Here is a 22,976-nt window from a genome sequence, read left to right on the forward strand (position 1 = left end):
CCTTTTCCTTCCTCCCTCCTTTCTTCCTTCTGTATTTTTTCATTTTTCTTTTATTTAAATTAGAAACAAGCATGTTTCACATGCCATTCCCAGCTCCCTCTCCCTCACCTCCTCCCCTACCCCCCCAGCAACTACCCCAGCCCCCCCCCACAATTCCCACTCCATTCCCAAAGGAGGGTGAGGCCCTCCATGGGGGATCTCCAGAGTCTGTCATTTCGTTCAGGGTAGGGCCCGAGCCCTCCATCAAGACTCCAGGTTGAGAGAGCATCCCTCATTTGTATGTTACCTTCTGTATTTTTCATAACAATAAACATTTTTAGAGAGATGGTATTGGTTATTTAAAGCCATAGCTTGGTAGATACTAAGCAAATACGTTCCACTGACCTCTCTCCTAATCAATTTTTCAAGGGCTATAATGTCGACACACTTCTCAAGACTACATTTTAAAAAGAAAAAAAAAGATGGAAATCAATTTAATAGTACATTATACTTAATCTAAGTTACTCAACATGGTACCAATAAGAGAACTACTAATATGAAGTGTTAAATTTTTAAACTAAAATTTTCTGTGTCTTTCTTGCAAAAACTGGCCCTGAAATCTGGGTAAAATTTGAAAGCTAAACATTTAGGAGGGGAAGAGGGCAAACTCCTCCTGAAAGCAAATTGCTTTTTCTTTCTTCAACTCAGAAAGTCATCAGTATTCTAGAAACATTCTAGTTGTCCTAGATACCAGGTTTTAGGTCTCAGAATGTACTGTGAGGCTTTGTTCTCTAAATATTTTATTTATTGATTATATGGTAATGGTAAATACTATATAATAGGAAACCTGATAGTATCCAATCATTAAAAATAATAATAAGGCAGTATTTGCTGTGTGTCATGCAGGATATAAGCATCTCTTGTAATAATTTAATCCTCATGACAACTGTATGAAGTAGGTATAGCTTGCATCCTATTTTACATATGATGGATTGAAGGGTGATAACTAGTTCACATCAAGACAGGTCAGGCTATGGGTCTATAATGACACTTTTAATCAACCTGCTTACTTTGTAATAATGATTTTACTTTATTTTCTTTTTAAAGAATTCTGTAATTTTGATGGACATGTATACAAAAGAACTATGATATGTACTCTTATCTGTCCCCTCCACTTGTATTTTTTCCCTAGCCTTTCTCTAACATTTATCTATTTTTCTGGTTGGCATGTTTTCCTAATTTTTTCTTTGTTTGTTTGTTTATTTTGAGACAAGGTTTCAGTATGTGACATTGACTGGTCTGGGGGTGATTACGTTGTCCAGTCTCCCTTCAGGCTCAGAAATCAATTTGCCTCTGCCTCCTGAGTTCTGCGATTAAAGTTGTACCCACCATACCTGGATCACCTTTACATCTGCACTTCTTTCTTTCTTTTTTCATCTTCCACTCTTCCATCGTCCCTTTACTCTTCACTCCCAGCTTCCATACCTTTCACATTCTTTCTGTCACTTTCTCCATGTGGTGGCTGAAGACTGAGTTTAGGGCTTGCTTTATGCATTCTCAGAAAATGGTCTACCATTGAGCTGAGGTCAGAGCCCAATGCTAATTGATTTTCAAATGCCAAAACAAACTAAAGATAGTTCTCAATACCTTTCACTCATTGCCTAATTTATTCTTGCTCATAATCCCAAGCACAGTTTGTTGTTGTTGTCTCTTTTGTCCATTTTGTTTTTCTGTTTTTCCAGAATTGCTGCTGTTGCTAATGATTAAATGGGGGACATAAAAATTAAGAAATACAATCATGTTACCTCAGCGGAGAATGGAGGCAGGAGTGTGGCAGGCATGTCTACTTGTTGGCCACATTTAGAGCTTCCTTCACAGTCTTCCATTGAAATAGTCAAGTTAGCCACATCCAATACCTTATATGTTGATAGTTTTATGAACCTACACATGAATTTCTAGGAAAACTAATTGAAGAAAAACTATAAATTTATACAATCATATTTATAATCTCTGTAAGATATATTTCATTCATACATTAATTCCTCTGCCCATTCTTGAGTCATCTAAAAAGTGTCTGTCAATCATTTCTCGCTCGCTCTCCTTTCCCACATCTACCCAAGTATTTAGCTATCCATTCACTCTCTTTTCATGCACCTGCTTATCTTTACATATCTATAAGCTGTCACTTGTCTATTTAATAATGGGTGGTTAGAGAAGAAATACAGTTTGGATGCAAGGAAATTATGAGAAAAGAACAGAGAATAAAAAAAGGAAGAATTCAATTGTATCGAGGAAAACAGAAGAAAAAAGAACAAGGAAAAATATCGATGCAAAATTCGTCATGCACTTTCTTAGAAGTAGCAGGCTTCATTAGTTTAGACAAAGCTCTTGAGATGTATTTACAATTTTATTTGGTGATGTACTCTGGTGTCCGAACCTTATTCTATGGCCATTACTCTAATTGTATCTACAGCAAACTCTGAATTTTATCTTTTGCACTGTGCCCTTGATTTCATAGGTAGTGGGTTATTTGGACAGGTTTATTGGAGAATAAGCCTGTCCTCAGGTTCTGGAACACCTCCTGCTGCACTGAAATTAGAGCAAGCTTTCTTATCTTCTTCCCTTTCCCATTCAGGAGAGGAAGCTTTGACCATGTACATGGACAAAAGTCGCCTTGACCGGAAGTCAGGGAATGCCACTCAAAGTGTTGAAGCTTTGCACCAGCTTGCATCATCCTACTTTGTCGACCGTGATGGCACCATGAGAAGGCTCCATGAGATCCAGATATCAACTGGAGCAATCAAGGTATGGCTTGAGGGTGCACTTAGATTCTCAACTCAACAGAATCATGGCACAGACATTCTGAGAGCAGATAACAAACAATTCTTTGCTTTATATCAATCAGTGCACCTTGTTTTCCTCCAACCAACCACTCTGATGGATATTGCAAAATCCTCTCTGACAAAATGATTATCTTTATTAAAGTAGCCCTATATAATGACTTATTAATATGTTCTAGCTGTGACTGTTGCAGAATTATTAACATACCTATCAGTCTCTGTTAAACAGCTTCTTTTCATTCCTCTCTCTCTCTCTCTCTCTCTCTCTCTCTGTGTGTGTGTGTGTGTGTGTGAGAGAGAGAGAGAGAGAGAGAGAGAGAGAGAGAGAGAGAGAGAGAGAGAGTGGCTGTCCAGTCACCACTCAAATTGAAGAGACTGAGGCTAAGAGTAAAATAATTTGTGAAAGATCACAGAGCTAACAATACTAAGAATAGTGCAACCCGAATAATCAGTGTCTACAACAGTCTTGTTTCTTTGTTCAGTCTCATCACCTATTTTCTTGGTTATAAAACTGAGGTGCACAGTTTTATGCATTTTGCTCGGAGGTGTCCATCTTGAGAATATCCTAATAGGGGTTAAAACACTATTCTCTAGCCTGGGAATCAGTAAACATTTTCTGCAATATGCCAGTAATAAATATTTGAGATCTGCAGCCTTTTCGTTGCTACTTTCTCAGGTCTGCTGCAGTCACATAAGAGTAGCCACGGACAATGCATATACTTGCTTGGGTCATTGTATTCCAATAAATCTTTATTTACACAAGTGAACAATCAGGCACACTGCTCACCGAGTCACGCTCCTTTGCACCAACACCTCCCAACCTTCAGAGATGTGAGATACTGGGAATACTTGTCTGTGCTGGCCAGGAAGTAGTCTTTACTCACATGTGATTATTGAGCTCTTGACTATGTCTATGAAAGAAGTACATTTGTAAGCTGATTCAATTTTAACTAATTCAAAGTCAAGCAGACATGTTGGATATAGAAGCGCTGGATTCTCAAGTTGGTGGCTTGGAGTACAGGAAATTTAGGACTTATTTCCAGTAGTGTGAGTTTAGAGATGACCTCTATAAAGAGCTTGTGGGAGGACATTCCTGAAATAAAGGATTAATTTGTCCAAGGAATACTTTTCCTGTCCTAAATTTTCTTAAACTAGATTGTGCCTGAAATTTGCTTCTGAGTCTTCACCCTAACTTCTGAATATATGTAGGTCTTGCCTCATGTTAAGAATCCCTTAAATGTCTCCAGGGAAAAAGGACAGAAAGAAAAGTCAAGGTAAACTCGGGCAGCTTGAATCAGCAATTGATCACTAGAAGAAAACCCATGGAGGGCAGGAGTGCGTTTCTGGGCAGGGAGGTAGTAAGGAGAGAAATAAATCAGATTGACAAACATAGGGTCAGCTTATCCAAGAAAATTGCCTATATTGGGAGGATTCTGCTGCTAAGGAGCTTGGCATTGAGAGACAGATCTTTATGAAGCCATCAGAGTTGGGAGCTGCAAAGGCCCGGTTTTCATTATTACCCAGTGGTCTCTGGCCCTGGATGGGGTGAAGAATTGAGATATTGAAGGGCTGTCAGGAGATAATCCTTTTCTGTGCATCCTGGAATGTGCAGCCTTCCTCTTGAGCAGGGATTTCTCAGACAAATTGCCCAGAAGTCTCTCGATGAGCCCTTTTTACACTAAACCTGGCTTCTACATTTAGTTTTTCCCCAGCATGTTTTAGGCCTTTACTTGCCACTGTCTCAGGCATCAGCACATTACAACTTTGCCTCATTCTCAGATTTTTTTTGAAATGCAGCCTCTGACCCAGATAGGGTAACTATAGTAACATACGTTAGTGGTGTCAAGTCTTACTCAATAAGAAGCATAATATTCTTTGTCACAAAAGTAATGAATTTTTGTTTTAGAAAGTGCAATTATCACTAATTGAATTATTATATCCTAAATACCAAGTACATAAAAAATATGATACCTTGGACCTGCAAGGTGGCTCAGTTAGTAAAGGTGACCTGGTGACCTGAGTTCCATTCCACCTACACATAAATATGGAAGGAGAGAACAAACTCCACAAAGTTACCCTCTGGTCTCTGTATACATTCGTAAGGATGTATTGTCCCACTTACAAAACATGAGCAAGTTTACAGGTGCACATACGAATAACGTTAATAATAACTAAGATGGTAATGATAATTTTAATAATCTCTTTACCTGATGAAAGAGCATTGCTAACTTCACACAAAAGGGCAACTGGAGTCTGAGAAAGAGACAGATGCCAGCAGCCTAGGATTACACAGGTAGAAAGTGACAGAGAAGCTACGTACTGAAATTCCTGCAAGTTGACTTTGCCTTCAGTGGAGGCTGTACCTTTACAGCTGAACACAAACTTTAATACACCTCCAAAGAATGGTGAGTAAAGGGACAAAGGAGCCTTTATATGCTAAGCCCTTAATTCCAAGGTTATTTTAAATTGATATTCCCTTTTGTCACCACCTCGAATCTTAGAAGACAAAGTCACAAATACACAAGAGAATCCAGATTTTTTTAACCCCACAGTGGTGCTGGTTGTAGTTATTGCTGAACCTTCTTTAAAAAATGGAGACAATGGTATTGTTCTTGCCCAATAATAGTGCCTATGTACTCATTGTAATTTGCAGAGGCATTTGGTAATCAGCTGGCAATTTTTGAACACTCAAAGTTGTGCCACTCATTCTCCCTGGAAGACACTGAGAGTTGGAGCTTGCTGACACTTAGAGGAGTTAAGAGCTTCCTGGTGTCACACAGCAAATAAATGGCCTAGCTTTGAACTAATGATAGTTTTTTTTCTGATTCTGAAGCCTGGCCTTTAGAATTGTAGCATTGCTTTATAATGTATTTGTTTATATAAAACTCAGTGTGTCCTAGTAAAGTGAGAGCTGGTGGAAGATAGTGGACATTATGGACTCAGTCTGTGTGTCTGCTCATGTTGACTGTGCAGTCTGCTTAGCCAGACTCACACACAGTTTGAGTCGCAGGCCGAGCATTCAGCAGACAACTCAGGTGTGGAATCACTCCTTAGGATCTGCCGTAAACTAATTCTCCTGTCTCACACTTTTCTCGCTTAATGTCCTCTCTAGGTCACAGAGACACGCACTGGTCCTCTGGGCTGTAACAGCTATGACAATCTGGACTCTGTGAGTTCCGTCCTTCTGCAAAGCACGGAAAGCAAACTGCACCTTCAAGGTAGGAAACTGATGCAAAAGGGGCAGCCCTGGAGGTGGGCAGGTGATAACAGCTCCAGAGACCACCAGGAAGACTGAGGCACATAGAGAAGAGGCAAGGAGAGGAGGGTCAGAAAACAAAGAAAAAGTGAAATATGGAAATCAGACAGCTGTGATGTGATCCACAACATTTTAACATACACAGAGCTTTAAGCTCATAGTTATTAATTAGTTTTCACATAAAATGTATGAGAATGTGAGCTCTATCTGATTATTTTGATAAAAATGTCTAAACAGTATTATTTATAGATGCCTGATGCCCAGTCTACTATATATTAAAGTTTCACATCTTATCATCCATATTTCTTCTTTATTGATTTGATTTCTAGGGGGGTTTGGAAGGAGATGTTTAAACCTCAAAAAAAAAAGAGAATATTTTATAGAACGTGTGATTCACTGTAGTTTCTCCTTTAACGGCTCATCATCTATAGTTTTAAATTAACACATACATACACACTTTTTGCAGAGTTAATAACCAGCAGTGTTTAATACTGGCTGTGTGTAGAAAGATATATTTGGACATGACCTTTAATACCATAACTGTTATAGTGATTAATACTTAGATTTTTGTAAATGTTTTGTTCATTCATCTTATGTCAAAGAAGAGTAAATTTACTGTTTTTAATTAATATCCAAAGAGTAAAAAAGATTTTAGGTAGAAAGATAGATAAGGATTATAGCACAGTTGATGTTGGTCTAAAAAATATATATGTACATGTAATTTCTTTTACGTTTGAGATTATAATACAATGGCAACATTACACCTTCATTTTCTTTTCATATCTATTTTAAAAATTATGTAGCCATCTCAATTTTCCACATGTAAAGTATATGAAGTATGTCCCATCTATAAAGTATACTATTAGGCCAGTAGTGAAATGTAATTTATAAAGAATTTTCTAGAATAAGAAAAAATATTTGGCATTAATTAATAACTGCAAGATAGCCAATCTTTACGGTGTGAAAGAAGAAAATAAGTCCTGTAAGAAAATGCTGAAATGTCAAAAGATGGTACTTTGGGAGAGTGAAGTTACATACTATTTTAAGCTTCTAGTTGCCTTTTCAACTTTCCTTCAATGATCAAGTACTAATTTTGCAGTCAGAAAAATATGGTATGCTTTAACCTTGTGAAGACAAAAACTGTGACCTACCCAAAAAATATATATCATAAAGTTGATTTTGAATGTCAGTGGGAAGAACTTGGGTTGAAAGTTGCAGGCATAAAGCTTAGCAGAGCCTAACAAGACTTCTTTTTGTGTTCTTGTTTCTTGACAATTCTGTTACTTGCATACTTTTTATAGACAATAGTTGGGGAATAGTGTAATCAGGGTATAATAGTGTCACTGGGAATCCTCAATGAATATATCCTAGAGAAGCCATGCCAATATGATGGTTTAATCTTTAAACACACACACACAATATTAAATACTTAGAAAAATTAAATTATTGTCTTTAGTGGAGAAAATAGTAGGTGTGATGATTTGATAAAAGAAAATGGCCAAAAAACAGAGCCCATATGCATTGGGTGTACTAGAATTTTCAGCATCTTAGTTCATGTGATACCTACAGCAAATCTTTGGAATGATACTCAAGATTTTAATCCAGGTGACTGGATGCCAGTGAGTATTTTATCAATTGCTGTACATTCTGAGGGTAAACAAAACTATAGTAATAAACTCAGTAAGGCAAATCATATGTTACTACCAAGGAAAATTTTGAAGTTTTCATGACACTTAGAGTCTAATTTACTGTGAATCAGTTAAGCTTAAGGTTCAATGATTTTTTTTCACCTGTGCCCTACATTTTCTTTTTTAAATCATGCATGGAGCTTTATTTCAAATTTTAAATTTCTCCCCTTTCTGTGTAAGATCCTGCCCTATAAAGCCTGGAACTTCTATGGGTATCATTAGTAGAAATATGCTGTCCACACAGAAATAACTTGGCAGACCTGTTCTCCTCTGGATTGGTCAGAGGTGAGCTGAAGTATGTGTCCACATGCAACTATTTCCCATTAAAAATGATGCTGAGAAACTTGAGTGTCTGGAGAAAGGACTCCAGGAATAAGAACAAAGTTTTACTTGAGGCACAAAGGATACTTGAAGCACTGACTTATAGAAAAGGGTTATCTTCTTTAGTGTGGACAAAATATGCCAGGCTTGATGTACTAGGAGGGAAATAAGGGTATGCTGGATTTATCTCAATGTTATATGAACCTTTCTTCTTTTCCTGATCCTGAAGAATGAGAACTAGAACTTCAGGCCTATGATATCCATGCTAATAATTGAACACTACACTCAGCCCTCAAATGGAACACTTGAGGCACATTCCTGCCCAAATATAGAATCTGCCACTTGCTTATGTGGTAGTCTCCTATTAGTGAAGTTACAAGGAGTTATGTGGTAGAAATCCTATAATTTTATACAGAAGAGTTAAGCATTACTTAGCAGATGTCTTTATTTGTTTGTTTTTAGACAAGAAAGGATTTGTTTCATCTTACAGTTCCCAGGTCACAGTACCCGAGGGAATTCAAAGGCACAAATGAAAACTGAGCCCAGGAAGGGGTGCTGCTTACTGCCTGATGTCCTTGCTCTTCTTCTGCTAATCTTCTTATACAGCAGCCCAGGCTTCCCTGACTCTAGCGAGGACACACCCACAGTGGGCTAGTCCCTCCTATAGCAACCCTTAGTCAAGAAAACTCCCCATAAACATGTCTGTGGATCAATATGATGGATATAATTCTTAAATAAAACTTCTTTTGCCCAGACTGTCAAGTTGACAGTGAAGGTGTCCCCACACACCCACAAATCAATATTAAAATGCAAATAAAGAGTATCCATCTTAATGAAATTAAAAATCCATGCTGTTTTTGCCTTATACTTCACATTTTTTAAAACATGGGCATGTTTCTTTCTTTTTCTTGGCAGGCTTTGGTTCTGATTTTTTTATTTATTTTTAGTTATTAAAAATTATTTTTCATTTTACGTACCAACCCCAGTTCCCACTCCTTCCTCTTCTACCCTGCACTCCCCCGCCTCCCACCCTTCCCACCACTCCTCAGAGCAGGTAAGGACTTCCTTGTGGAATCAGTGAAGTCTGGCATATCAAGTTGAGGCAGGGCCAAGCCCCCATCCCCCTCTGTATCAAGACTGAGCAATGTAATCAACAATATTTATGTAGTATGACCTATGAACTTATGTCATGATATATATGTGTGTGTGTATACATATATACATATACACATTATTTGACGTGTGTTTCAGTAATAAGATAAGCAAAATGATAGAATGGAGATAAAGAGTAACATGGGTTCTAATTTAAGGAAACATGTAGTTTTGAGAGCGATGGCAAAAATGCCAACAATAAATATAGTAGATTATATCAGAGAAGATTACGGGGGCTGGTACATGGTCTCAGATTATTGGAGTTTATGAAGGATTATTCCTGTAAGACATATACACATCATGAGACCTGAAGGATAAGTGGGAAGACAGGAGTGTAGATGCAGAGGCTGACAGAAGAGTCTTTCTGAGGAAGCGCTCAAGGAAATTAAAGTATTATGAGATTAAAACAGAAGGCTCAGTGGTGAGAAAAATGCAATAAGATTTCAACATCTATGCAGTTTCTACTGCACACTAATGAGCTGAATATGAATTTAAGAGTAGACGTCCTAGAAAAGTTTTCAATGAAGTATTACGTGAAGAAAACTATACTTTGGAAGGTCATGGTTTCTCTGTATGGGCAGAGCAAGGGAGATGAAATGTGTGACAGTTGAGGTCACTGAGTTGAGAAAATGAGATGGAGAAATAGACCAATTCTAGACATACTTAGGAGACATTATGCCCCAGGTTCAATAGCAAGACATTGAGGCATTTAGGTAATTGAGGCAATGGGATGTGGGGCTGCTACCGAGAAGATAGACAGACAAACATCTATGATTCAAGGTATTTTTTACTGTAATAGGAAGAGTGAAATTAATATATACCATTATGGGAACTTAGGGGGAAATTATTGTTCATATTGTCTGTCCAGGGGAAGGAGTCATAGCAAAAGATATTAAAGGGAATCAAAGGGGCTTCAGACAAGACAGAAGACTATGTCATGACATGTGAATAAATTGTCATCCAGTGATCTAGAAATGCTCAGTAAAAAGAGAAAGACTGAAACTTGTGCACATTAATCTTAAACTCTTTTTATAGAATAAACCATTAACAGAATGTAAATGTTAGCAACACAATGCATGAAAAAATATTCTTATAAAGTATTTGAAGAACATCTATATGATATTATAATAAGGAAGTTAACCTGGCCCAAAAAAAATGGATAAAACATATCCAACTAGCTCACAAGCAAGAATCTCTTGATGTCAAGCATCTGGCAATATGTTCAACTTACCAAGAAATCGTCGATGAAAACTGCCATTTCATACAAGTATATCACACTCCATGCCACAAGTGAAAAAGACTGACAGTATCAAGAAATGAGAACTGAAGGCATGGACGCTTACACACATTGCCAGGGGAAACATAAATTAGTAACAACCATTTTGGAAAACTCTTGATGATACGTACTAAAAATTGCATATGTCCTTTAGCTGTGACCCAGAAATTTCAACTCCTAGGGATTTGCCAAGAGAAATGTGTCCAAGTTCACAGAAAGTCATGAATGTTCACAGCAAATTCATTCAAAATAGCAAAAAATAGAAACCATTAAAATGTATGTCCATCCACAAGAAAATAGATACATTCAGAGCACAAGCCCCATACAGCAATGAGAAGGAAAACACTACTATTTCATACAGCAGTATGGGAACATCCCACACATTTAACAGGAAAGGAAAATAAGCCAGACACAAAATGTGTGCATGATGAAATGATTCTTCCAATAGTGGACCAAAACTGTAAGATCATATAGTTTTAAATACCAAAGAAAGAGTGGAAACTTTAGGGAAGTTAAATGGTACAGGGACTAAAAGAGAATAAATTAAGTTTCAAGGGCCACTAATAATTTATTCCTTGAACTACCTAGTTGTACCTGGGTGTTTTTGTTTTGAAAATCCATAGAGTTAAGCACACATTATTTATATGTATGCATTTCTATATGTACATTATGCATGTATTCAACATTTATTTAATAGTTCATTCTATCTTCACACTTGTGCAAGGAGAAATTGTAAATAGAGTGGAGGCACAGAAGAGTGTTCAGCCCAGTCAGAGTCAGATCATGTGGACTGAGGATAGATGAGACAGTAATAACAATAGTTACCATGTATTCATTGATTCAGGAACTGTACCAATGTATTTTTGCTAAAAAATAATGTTTGCTTTTATTGTTTCATTTATTGTATTATTTGTGGCTTTTAGTATTCACATGGCTCTTACTCAGAAGGTGCAAATAATATACTTATTTTGCAGGTGAAAAAACTGAGTTTCACTGAGCTTGCTCAATAAGGATTTGAGTTGGAGTTTTTACTTAGACATCCTGACTTCATGTCTCCTCTTTAAAATAGTGTACTTCTATATTCTTCTCTGTCTCCCCATTGCTTTGAACAAGACAGGGATGAGATATACCTCAGAGGTTGACTTGAGAAGACTGAAGATGAAATGAACACTTGAATCACCTTGAACTCCATGTAGTGTAACATAAAATGTTAACCAAAACAGAGTAAAAAAGAGACTGGTATTAAAAAAATAGAAGAGGGCTGGTTCCAGAGATTAAAAATGAGTAAAAAGACGATAGAATCATCAGAGGCTATTAGCAGTCATAGCAGCAACTACCAAACTACTAGTAATAACAATAATGGTATAATGATAACTTATTTTGTCACTCTCTCCTCAAGAAACCATTCACATGTTTGTTTTGCCAACGTGGCCATGTAATTTAATGTAGTTACCATCTGGTGAAGTATAAAGATAAAGCACTCTGCCTCAGTAGCTCGATAATATGGAAATGGATGCAGACAGAATATTTTTTCTGAAAGCTGTGTATGTTGTTGAATTTCATCTATTTGGAAATTCAAGTATTCATTTAGCAGTTTTAACTGAGCATCCACTATGTCAAATACAGATTCAAGAACTGGACATAAAACAGTGAGTGAATTATTTGTGTCATTTTGGGGTTTATGCTCAGTGTGAGGATAGAGGGGAAGCATATAATTACACATAAGCAAAGAATGTCTTTGCTTCACACTCAGAAAACACAGAGGAATAGTTTTTGCAGAATAAAGACCATAAAAAAGGTTGCAGTTTAAATTTTGTCTGGATAATCTGAGAAACCATTGTGAATTTAGGCAAATAAACTTGATCTGGTTTGTAGTTTAAATGGATCACTATGGCTATTGGATAGAAGAGACTGTTCAAGATGAAAGCATGTACTTGAATGTTAGTTTACTCACTAATGTGTTAAGAGAAGCTTTTTCTTTGCTAGCCACTTTGGTTTATCCCCCGCCAGTCGCCCGGGCTCTGCCACGCCAGCCTGTTTCGAGATCCGCATGAGTCCCAAATAAACACACAGGAGGCTATATTAATTATGAAGCTGTTGGCCTTGCTTGTCCCTTACTGGCTAGCTCTGCCTTAAGTAATTACCCCATAATTGTTAATCTAAGTATGTCTCTTACCGGAGAATAGTTCCAGGCTTCCTACCCCCAATGGCGTTACATGTTGACTCTCCTGTGTTTTCTCCTTCCCAGAATCCTCCTGGATTCCTAGCCCCACCTATCTAGATTCCTATTGGCCAGACAGTGCTTTATTAGCATAAGACTTCCCCAACACTAATGTATGAGAAGATGGGGTCTATGATATATACAATGAAGGCAGTGAGTAGTTGGCGTACTTAAACACAATGCTAACCATATTTGGAAACAGGGTAGAAAAAGGTTTTAAAAGAGCAAAAGGTATCAAAAGTAATCTCCAAGTTCATAACAATGGTTTGTATAACTATTGCCACTTTTTGAAAACGAGAAGTCTGCATGTAGAATATTATTAATGAGCTATGAGGAATTTAATCTGTACGTAAAGTTGACTTATTTGTTACATAAACAAATGAAGATTGGCAGTGAGCATGTAGAATGTCAGAGAAGAAAGCTAAGGAATCAATTAATATAGAAAGACTGAAGTTGGGCAAGGTTACATTGTGAGAGAGTGTGACTATTAAAAAGAGAATGCAGTCATTGAGCCACAAGAATTTAACATAGATGGGTTGGGATGGTTAGCTATGATGATTAAGAAGGAGGAAGATGGCAAACAAGAGATGAAGGAGAAGCAAGGAGAAAACTTGAGCTGGGTGCAATTGCTCAGGGGGAGAAGAGCTTCTTTGTAAGCACAACGACCTGAGCTCAATCTCCAGAATCCACTTAAAAGGGAAGATGTGGATACGATGTCACAAGCTTGTAATTTCAAAGATGGGGAGGTGAGCACAAGAGGAAATGTGAGATTCACTTCACCGATTGAACGTGTGTGTTACACAAATTCCAGGCTATTGAGAGACCCTATCTGGGAAGAAACAAACAAAACTGAGTGACAACTCCCAAACTCATGTATGTGTATGTCATGTGCAAACACACAGATGGATATTTGAGACAGAGAGAGAGAGAGAGAGAGAGAGAGAGAGAGAGAGAGAGAGAGACTATGGAGTAGCTATTAAGGAAGGCAGCAATCAGAGAGTTTAGTACTACAAAGCCCAGTATAGAATGTTTTTGACAGATGGCTCAGTGGGTAAGTGTACAAGGTTGAGGTCATGAACTCTGGAGGCACAGAGATAAGCAGATAAACAGAACACCTTGACTTTGGCCAGCCTATCTAGCAAAATAGTAAATTCCAAGTTAAATAAGTGGTCCTTTCTTTAAAAAATATTAGATGTTAATGGGATTAAGGAAAACATTCTAACTTTGAACTCAGACCTCCATGTTTGCCTCCATGGCCAAATATGCCTGTACACATAGACACCTATACATACACAAGAAACTAGTAGGTTTGTTTTTTAAAACATAGAGTTGAAGTATGGGAAATGATGCTGAGTGAAGGGGACTAGAAAGCGAATGCTGGATGGAGCAACAATGAAGTGTATGCGATCTGGAGGACAAATGTTTTCTTGCATTTGCATAGTGAGATTCTGAATATGGCGAATTCTTGTTTGCACAGGACAATGTCTTGAGCACTGCAGTATCATGGACTGTAGTGTCAAGTAAATTTTTTTAATCCTTCTTTAACGCTGGATCAACAGAACCTTTATTTGACTATGGGGATTATTCTGTAGACAGGGAAAGATTGATGTTCTAGGCATGAGGAAGTGATTGCAGGATCAAAGTTGAGCATTCAAGAGTAACTGGCATCTTGTGTATAACTGGAATCATCTAACATAGATAGATGGTCCTGTCGACTCTTAATTGAGAGAAAGGAGAAAATGAATTCCTGTGCAGGAGAATTCATAGATGTGGAATGCACAATATTTTGTTGGACGTCTTGATTACTCTTCATAGGATTTAAGTTGCATGATTTCAGATGACATTATCTCTGCAATTGGATTGCTGCTTGTAACTGATGATTTGTCAGTTTAATTGGCAACATATTCTTTGCATAGTGTACATAAAACAATGGTACGTTTTGTGATGAATGGCATCTTAGACACAATGGCATATTCTATTTTAAGTTCCAGAGAAAATGGAGTGCAGTTATTAGCTTCTTCCATTTGTAACAGAGGAAGATGGATGGGAGAGTGGTGAAGGTCCCAGTACGTGAGGCTGGATCATTTTGATGATTGCCAGGCAATTCTTCTAGCTTCTAATCACACTTGATGACCCATCCCGTTGCTGCAGTGAGTGTGGTCTTCTCAAAGCTGCATCAAATGCTGCTGCTGCTGCTTTCCCTAACACTTCAATGCTTCTTTGGAAATGTTGTCATAGAGAATGTACATGTTAGGGCAGGCTTTGAACCTCTATTTCACATGTACCTTTCTGTAAATATGTCTGACCTATGCTTTTGCTTTACTTATCTTTGCCTCCTCAATGGTGCATTTGCTTAGCCGATGCCAAATACTCATTATAAATATGGTGAATAATTATCTGTAAGTTAATATGTGTCCTCAATACATATTCTGTTATACAAAATGATGAAAATACCACTGCTATACTATATGTAAACTCATCCATTTAATAACAGAGACAATTTATAGGAGAAATATTTTTAAATCAGATTTAATTTTTGCGGTTCTGTTTCTTCATAAACGTTGTGTTTCTGCATGTTAGTCCAGTTACCTGCACCACCAACTAGTTACTGAGTATCATTCTCCTTCCTATAGAAATGAGGAAATGAACATGAAACTGTCAGAAGTAAAGAAATTAGTCTATGACTGTTCAATTAAGCCTTGGGTGAATTTTTAGGACAAGGATAGAAACCTGCCACATTTTTACCAAAATATCACAAGAATGGCCCATTTGTTAATATTTTTCCCATCTGAAATCACTTGAGCTGGGCCTCCCCCTCTCAGTTTCACTCTCTTCCAAGCTTCTGCTCAGATGGGCCGTTAAGCCCTGCTTACACCATTCAATTGATGACCTGGTCTAATGTTTTTAATTCTCCCACATTTCTCCAATAATGCCATGGTCAGACCTGACACAGCAATAGCTCACTTTCTCTTACCAGCTTCCTTACTATTTACTTTTCTATTCCTTTAATAAGACTCGATCACCAAAAAAAACTTATAAAAGTAAGTTTTGTAATGGACTTCCAGTTTCTGAAAGTTAGAGTCCATAGTGGTAGAACAAAAGTGTTGTGACTGAAATAGCTGAAAGCTGATGTGATGATCTAAACATAGGAGGCAAAGAAAAAATAATGCAAATGGCATGAGTCTTTTGAAACTTCAAAGCCACCCCCAGTAGCACACCTCCTCCAGTAAGCCAAGAGCTCTTAATCCTTCTAAACAATACCATCATTTGGGGACCAAGTATTAAGACATATGAACCTATGGGGGGCATTCTCATTCAAGCCACCAAAGGTTCATAGTCCTCTGTGCTGGAAATTTACTTTACTCTTCTTGTGAGGAGCTGACTGCTCAGAACACTCTAGCAGGGCTGCAAGGGAAATGGCCTTGACCAAAGGCCAGGATTGAGGAGAAGATGGTAGGACATAGGATCTACTCTTTGTTTTTTTTTTTCATAAAGCCCCTTTACTTCCAAATCTCATCACTTCATGTGCTCTTATGATCCTAGAAAAGTACATCAAGTTCTTGTTCCCTGTGACATCTCTTGTGATCAGTTTTGAGGTGAGTCTTCATTGACACTTACCAGAAGAAAACAAGGAGTGAATCCTAATCAGGATTATTCTTTATCCTTAGCAGTGGCATGAGAGGCACTGATGAGTGTTCATGTTTCTGCCTTTCTGGGACTGTGAGGCATGCTCAGCAGCAGACACTTGTGAAAAATGGGTATGCTGACTACCACCAAGCTGCTTGCATCCAAATGTTGATTTTCCTTTATACATCAAGGAATCCCCTGTTTCTCACTTGTCAGAAGAAGAAGGGTTATTGTCTTTATGTAGATTGAAGATATCAATCAAAGAGAAAACAGGATGGAGACGGTCAATAGAGAAGAGTTAATTAACTAGTTAATTCATGTTTTCAACTTCCATATATAGTTTACTCTGCAAAATGAGAATGAGACCACATGCACTTCACAGCATTTTTCTTCATTTAATTAGAAAATACATATTTACCAATCAAAGGAGGTGATACAGTGCTAATCATGGCTATCAACTTGGATAATTATTATATATCAGGGATTGAGATGATTTCTTTATATCAATACCTCAAATAAGCTTCCAAACAAATCCATTTTCTAAATTAAAAATGGAAAGTCATGGAAGTTCTGTTACACTGGGAGTGACCTGAGTCTTTTGAAACATTAATGCTCACCCTCACTCACATTCTTCCTATCCTTCCCAAACAGTTCCACCAGCCAGGGACCAAGTATTCAAACACAAGCTCATAGGGACCATTCTCATTGAATCCATCACACAATCAAAAGACACATCACTGCTGGAACCTTAGGTTAAATAACCATGAAAGGAAAATAATGTTTTATTTTTATTCTTTATATTCTGTACAGACAGATCAAATAAAATGAAACATAAAAAAAAAACATGAAAAAAAGAAGTTCTGTTACTGTTACTTGCAGTTGGCAGGGCAGGAAGTTGAGTCCAAGGCTATTCAAAACCTATGATCTGGAATTTCATATCAGTTCTTCCCAAGCTGGAATACAGAAATAAGAACCACACTGCTTATAAAGCAGTTATCTTATATTTTTTTCTGTTCCAGCATCATAAACACTTAAAATTATGCTGCTTTGTGTAGAGAGTCTGTGATTGCTCTAACATGACCAGCTAGCCTTTATATGCACAATTATAGTTAATTTCCTTAGTTATTCTCAAAACAATCTATGACAAGAAATGAACAATTCTTTCAGAATGGTTGATCATTCCATGTTCTAGGAATGTGGGATTGCAGAGAGTTCTACTGGAATTGCTGTTCTAAGGAACCCTAGACTCAGGCAGGAAAAAGATAGGAATTCTGAGCAAGTGCTTGCTGACTGGTTTGGGGGTGATGCTGGCAGAAGGAGTGTCATGGAATTACATAGGTGTGCGATGGTCATGTGGAACTGTTTCTTTCAAATAAACCTGTGGTCAAAGATGTAGCATGGAAATAAAAAGCCAGGGAGTTAGATATAGAGGAAAATGCTGAAAGATCAGAGAAAAGAAGGAGTAAGCCACCGCCATGCCTTACCTCCTTAGCGTCTCCTCAGCCAAGAACTGGAGTTCCCGTTTCTCCCTGTATATATCCTGTTTCTGCCCAGCTGTCTCACTTCATATCTCTCTGTACAGACCTCCAGACCTCTATGGTTATCCATTCTCTGATCTTCAGACAGCCTTTATTTGTACAAGCAAGATATCGCCACAGTTAGAGGGTCTGTGTGGTAATTTGGTTGACTTAACAACCATGTTCCATTAGAATGCTTGCCAGTCTCGTTGATTGGCAAAAATAAAGCATCAGGATGGACATATCCTTAACAACTCAGGCCAGCTGACTTGTTTATTGATGTGTATAGATGCAACACTTGTTTATTTTTAAAAATGATTAAGTCAATCCTTGTTTATCCCAACAATGTATCTTGGAAACAAGTTTCTTCAGAGAACCCACAGGACTTTTAAAGTGCCTTTAATATATTTTAGACACACCACATCTTCTCTTATATTCACAGTCATAAAGTTGCCACTCTCTTATCACTGACATCTCCAAGAGTTATACATTTTAGAGATTTTTTAAATTTTTATTTGAGCCAGATGGTGGTGCATGCCTTTAATCCCAGCACTTGGGAAGCAGGTGAATCTCTGTTCGTTCAAGGCCATCCTGTTCTACAGAGTGAGTTTCAGGTCAGCCATGGCTCCACTGAGAAACCCTGTCTTGAAAAACCAAAACCAAAACAAAATAATAATAACTAAAATAAAAATTTTTATTTGTGTATATATGTGTGTGTGTGTGTGTGTGTGTGTGTGTGTGTGTATGTGTATGCATGCACGGACACTCATGCATTAGCCAATCATGTGCAGTTGCTCAGGTAGGCCAGAAACAGACACTGAATCTTCTGGAGTTACAGATCCTTGAGAGCTGCTTATTTTGGGTCCACAGAACCAAACTTTCGTAGTCTAGAAAAGTAACAAGTGGTCATAATGGATGAAGCAGTTTTTCAGCACCAAATTTAGTTGCTTATTGTTCACTTCTAAGATGCATAATATTTACTATATAGTAGATGCTAAATAAATGTTAAACATTTTAATGAGTTGGAACTGCAGAGTTATTTTTATTATTTTATTTTTTATTTTTAAATTTAAATTAGAAACAAGGTTGCTTCTCATGTCAATTCCAGGTCCCTCTCCCTTTCACTTCCCTCTTCCCGTGCCCTCCCACCAACCCTTCCAATATCCCCTCATTTCCCCAGGGAGGGAGAGGTCCTCCATGGGGGTGTCCATAGTCTTTCATTTTATCCAGGGCAGGACCTGGACCCTCCCCCAAGAGTCCAGTGTGAGAGTGCATCTCTCATTGTTGGATGGGAGCCCAAAATCTATTTGCATACCTGGGATAAATACTGATCTACTACCCAAGACTCAATAGATTACCTAGGCTTCCTCACTGACACCAACATTCAGGGTGTCTTGATCAGTCCCATGCTGGATTCCCAGCCATCAGTCTGGGATTCAAGAGCTAAGCCTTATCAGATCAGCTGTTTCTGGGGGTTAAACCAGCCCAGTCTTAACCCCTTTGGTCATCAGTCCTCCCTCTGTCACTGGATTTCTTGAGTTCAGCTCAGTGCTTAGCCGTGGGAGTCTGCCTCTGCTTCCATCAGCCACTGAATGAAGGTTCTGTTTTCCAGACTCTCTGGCCATGGAATTGTAGGCTGGCACTCCCCAGATCTATGTCTAAATTCCATATATGAGAGAGTACATACCATGTTTCTCTTTTTGTGACTGGGTTACCTCGTTCAGGATGGTTTCTTCTAGTGCCATCCATTTACCTGCTAATTTCAGAATTGTATATTTTTAACTGTTGTAAAATAAAAAAGTAACATCAGAACCATTTAATACATACAATTTAAGATGTAGCATTAAATATACTCAAATGCTGTCCAAGTAAATTAACAGATTTCATAAAATTCTCATGTTGTAAACACAAACTGTATACCTAGTAAGCCGTCATTCCTCATCATACTCTATCTCTAACCTTAAAATTGTTTTCTATATCTGTATTTTCAAATAAGTAGGCTTGCTGAGTATCTGATTTCCAGTAATGCTTCTTCACTTTACATGTTCTTACCTCAATAATATTATGGTAAATATTAATATTTCTTTTTCTTGGCTGCATTAGTAACCCACTGCAAGAATATATCGCATATCATAGCTATTCATCAATTCACCTTCCCCTTTTTAACATAGTGTACAGAGGTGCTAAGAATATTCACCGAAGGGTTTTGGTTGAGTACATGTCTGTAGTGCTTTTGAAATGCAGTTAAAAGTGAAATTACTGAATCACATGGTAATTAAGAAATTAATGACTTGGTATGAAAATGTATGTGTTTTGCAATAGATTTTATTATTTCCATATTGTTTCCTTCTTTTGAGAGAAATCTATATTCTTCAGCTCATCATCTTCTAGGAAAGTTGTACCATGGGGAGGTTGCACTACCATCCAGTATATTGGCCTTCACTGGATGATAGACTTTGGTCAATAGTGTACATAAAGACATAGTACATGCCACATCTATGGAGATACTTCGTTTCACTCTTACTCTACATGAGAATATCATATTCTTAAGACATACTATGCCTACAGCATAAATATAAATGGAAGACATCTAGAGAGTAGCCAATGTCTCGTCAACATGAAGCGTAAATAAGAAATAGGATGGAGTGGCCATAAGCTACTAGAATTTGGAACTTATCGCCACCCAGTAACTTAACAGCAGCTTACTGATACTGACACATGCATTAAATATCATGGCCGACATTTTCTTACTGTGGGGTGTCTCAGTGCCTAAATTGTGTTAATGTAAATTATGAGTTTCGAGAGATGCATAAACTACACAAAACTTCTCAGTTGTACTTCAGCTTGGACACTTGGACACATGCAAATCTATGAGTACAGAGAAACCACATTAGCAAATCCTGAAGTATGCATATACTCACGTTCACTTCAGTCCTAGATAAACTTTACAAGCTCATGTCTTTCATAAGTAAGGATTCTTCCTTTTATATTTCATTGAAATTCATTGCATATTTCTGTACACACTTTCTTGTCACTCTACATAGATGACTCTCATCCTACCATGCACCATGATGCTCCGGAGTTAGACACCATGTCTTGTTCACGTTCTGTACTTTCGGCATCTAATACAGCACTCGGCTTCATGAAGTAGTGAATGAAAGGACATTACAGGGGCAAAATTGAGGTTTTGCATTTTTTCCACATCTTCTATCATCAAGCACTGTGCTTGTTAAGTTGGAAAGAATGAAAAGAAATTAAAGGCACAATTATTCTCAAGAATCATAATTTTTGGAAATGGATATAAAACAAAATATATGCTGGAATGAATGGTGCTTTAGTGCCATTGTTCTCTGAGGATGTTTTCAGCCTGGGTATTTCTTTTAAATACAGCCCTTTCTGAACACTTGCATTCATAACTACTGAGATGAAGTTAAATTAGATTCAGATCTCAAGTTATAACTCCGAGGATGAAGATGCTGTTCTACTTATGAATGTTGAATCTGGAGTGATGGGTCATGCTTGGCATAGAATAGAGAACCATGGTCTTCTGAGAAACATACTTTTTCTAAATGTACCTTCATTCAAACACATTTCATTGGTACCAAATAATGTACTGGATCACAAATGCTCAAGATGAATGCCTTGAATAAGAGCATGAACATAAGCACACATAATATAATGCAGTATATATTTCTGGTAGACTTTGAGATAAATGTAAGTTATTTTAGCTTCTTATAGAGGGCCTTTCTGAGGCTGCCTGTGACCGCTAAAGAAAACAGCAGAAAGCATGGTAATGATAGAAACATGTTATCAATGGAACAAAAAAATCTATCTTTTAATAATACATAACTTGTAACTTCATAAAGTATTATTTATTTAACTTCATTTTAGCCTCATTAATGCATGATTTACATATTGGTCTATGAATTTTGGCCAACATATTCAGACATGAACAGCCAAGATGTAAGACAGTTCATTCCATTTTTATGTTGGCCATACAAAGGAAGCTTTGATGAAGGAAGTAACCACCAAGGAACTTAATTCCCTTAGACTTTCAAAATTCTTTTAATTAGTAAAATCTGGACATAAATTCTGAAGAAAAAATAACTTGCCATGTTCATAGTACAGATGTAGACAGTCTTCCAGGTCTTCTTGCAAAGAAAAAATGTGTAAGAGAAGAATTTTGAGACATTCATTAATGCAAAGACCCAATATTGTCACCCTTTTGGGTATCATGTTTGTTTTTTATGAAATCTACAAATGAGTCTTTATTTAAATTGAATAAATTCCTTCATATGTCTTCAAGAGTATTTTCATCCTGAAATTTTATAAAATTGCATTAAGGTATGTTGACCTTTTATCTTTCTCTATTTTGTTTAGATCGTTATTTTTTCCAAAGTTGAAATAGTCATTTAGAACTATGTTTGCTCTAAATCTATTTTCTTATATAAATCCTTTTATATTTTTATTTATTTATCATGGACTACCTTTCTTACTTAAGATTAGATCCCAAAGCACATAGACAGTATTTGACGTCCTCTTTCATCCTCAAATCTATGTTAAAATTTGCATAGTAAAAGGAAGAATTCAAAGTAAAGCCATGGAAGTTGGAAGAAATCTTAATGGTTATCATGGTCTTCTCATATAGAAGGTTACAAGCATCTTTTTTAGAGAATTTAGACAGTAGGCTTTAGTATTGCAGCCACTCAATTCTTCCATATGTATGGTCCTGCAGTAGAACTTATTAATAAATATAATCTCTGTTTCTGTTTGATCTATTGGCCATGGTGTGCTAACTCTTTATGGACTACAGTATGTGTTGTCACCAAAAAAACTCCTTCATCTCAATGATTTGCAAAGGGGAGTGTTTCTTTCTTACTTTATGATAGGCATGCAGGTTTCAAATCTCTATAGGATTTCTTTCCTCTTGCGTTTCTATATGGACTACTGTTGGTTTTTTGACAAGAGAAACTGATTTGTATGTTGATACTTAATACTTTATTTTGGAATTAACATATCACTTTGGACTTAACCAAAACATCCCGTATGAATAAGTCTTAATAAAGAGAGGGCTTTACAGGAAACAGTACAACCTGAGT

The 22,976-nt window shown here is 37.2% G+C and overlaps 1 protein-coding gene across 1 annotated transcript in view; it reads left to right on the plus strand.

Moving 5' to 3' along the window:
- Brinp1 (BMP/retinoic acid inducible neural specific 1) overlaps positions 1-22,976 on the plus strand; it is a 180,205-nt gene that overhangs the window by 116,579 nt on the left and 40,650 nt on the right. The window contains 2 exon segments of the mRNA XM_005075105.4: positions 2,615-2,784; positions 5,932-6,037. Of these exon segments, the coding sequence (XP_005075162.1) occupies positions 2,615-2,784; positions 5,932-6,037 (276 nt within the window).

This window comes from Mesocricetus auratus, unplaced genomic scaffold (assembly GCF_017639785.1).
Source record: "Mesocricetus auratus isolate SY011 unplaced genomic scaffold, BCM_Maur_2.0 Super-Scaffold_100014, whole genome shotgun sequence".
In the NCBI taxonomy this organism is placed as follows: Eukaryota; Metazoa; Chordata; class Mammalia; order Rodentia; family Cricetidae; genus Mesocricetus; species Mesocricetus auratus.